Source organism: Otolemur garnettii, unplaced genomic scaffold (genome assembly GCF_000181295.1).
Source record: "Otolemur garnettii isolate 467f Iridium unplaced genomic scaffold, OtoGar3 scaffold00041, whole genome shotgun sequence".
NCBI classification, from domain to species: domain Eukaryota; kingdom Metazoa; phylum Chordata; class Mammalia; order Primates; family Galagidae; genus Otolemur; species Otolemur garnettii.
Genome location: NW_003852436.1, coordinates 6,782,183 through 6,783,556, shown reverse-complemented (window position 1 = coordinate 6,783,556; position 1,374 = coordinate 6,782,183). Strand labels below are relative to the sequence as shown.

The following is a 1,374-nucleotide window of genomic DNA, read 5'->3' as shown; positions in this document are numbered from 1 at the left end:
TGATTTTCTTAATAACATTTTCTTTTCTCTAGCTTAGTTTTTGGTAAAAATACAGTATATAATACACACAACACACAAAATATATGTTAATTGACTGTTTATGTGATAGATATGGCTTCCAGTAAGCTATTAGTAGTTAAATTTGGGAGGAGTCGAAAGTTATATGTGGATTTTCAACTGCACAGAGTGCTGATGCTCCTAACCCCTGAACTGTTCAAGAGCCATCTGCGATTTCAGAAGGTTCGATAATCATTGTGCAAGGAGGTAGAAATTACAAGTGCTTCCAAACAGCTGTTTTTTTTCTCTTCTGGTCACAAGGAAGATTGTACGTCTCAGCCCCTTGCAACTGAGCAGGCTCTGTAGCTAGTCCTGGCCAGGGGGCTATAAGCAAAAGTCACTTCAGGGCTTAGGCATAGGAGAGTCCACCTGAGACCCTGCTGCCAATTCTTTCCCTGCTAAAGTGATCAAGGAAGCCTTATTAAAAATAATAGAGCTACAAGATGGAAGCAGCCTGGATCACCTAACTGCCATGTGAGAATGTGCCCCAGAAAGTCATTCATGTCTGCTACTGACTTTGTGTGGACACAGAATAATCCTTTCTTAAGGTAAACTGCTGAGGTGTTCAGAGTTGTTTGTTACCACAGCTTAATTTAGTCTGCCCTGGCTCCCAAAGCTTCAGGATTCTTCGTGATGGCTCCCAAGACAGCAGCAGCAGGTGTTCCAGTGGGAGAATTGGGACAGCTCTTTCTCTGTGTGACAATTTAAAATTGTGTGTCTTAGGCTATGGGTCTGCCTGTGATTTTTTTCAGAATCAGAGACTCTTAAAATCCTTTGTTTTTTACTCTCATTTCTAGTTACAGAAAACAAGTTTGATGAATCATTGTATGTTTCACTATATACTCCAAGCTAGTGTCCAAGAAATCATAAGTTTATTCATTTTTACTGCTAATCTTATCAAAATCATGATAGATTATATAAACGGATTTCTAACAAATACTAAGAAAGAGTTTAGAGAATTCAATGACTTCTGCAACTGATAAGAAAATGCAATAATAGCAAAGGGGAAACAGACTGAAAAAGACAAATCAATTCTTAATTGTAACCAAATTTTAAAATAAAAACTACAACAGAATTTGAGCCTGAATTTCAAATTTCCTCATTCAAATACAGTTCACTTATCTTTATATATTCTTTGCAAGTGACAAGTTCCTTCCTTCAGAATAAAGTACTTTTTCAGAAACTGATGCTTACTTCATTGGGAAATAATAATGTAGCTCTAGATCCCTCAGGTTGAAAGATTTTTTTTTTGCTTTTTTCTTTTTTTCTCCCTCTGAGACTCTCCATCTCTATCTGCTGCCTTGGTTCAATAAAAGA

General features: G+C 37.0%; 1 protein-coding gene across 1 annotated transcript in view; it reads left to right on the top strand.

The window, feature by feature from the left end:
* The window catches only part of TTC29 (tetratricopeptide repeat domain 29), a 142,728-nt gene extending 141,691 nt beyond the window's left edge, over positions 1-1,037 (top strand). Inside the window, exon 12 of the mRNA XM_012805388.1 lies at positions 1,006-1,037. Coding sequence (XP_012660842.1) covers positions 1,006-1,037 — 32 coding nt within the window. The remainder of the gene's footprint in view (positions 1-1,005) is intronic.
* Positions 1,038-1,374: the final 337 nt, after the last annotated feature.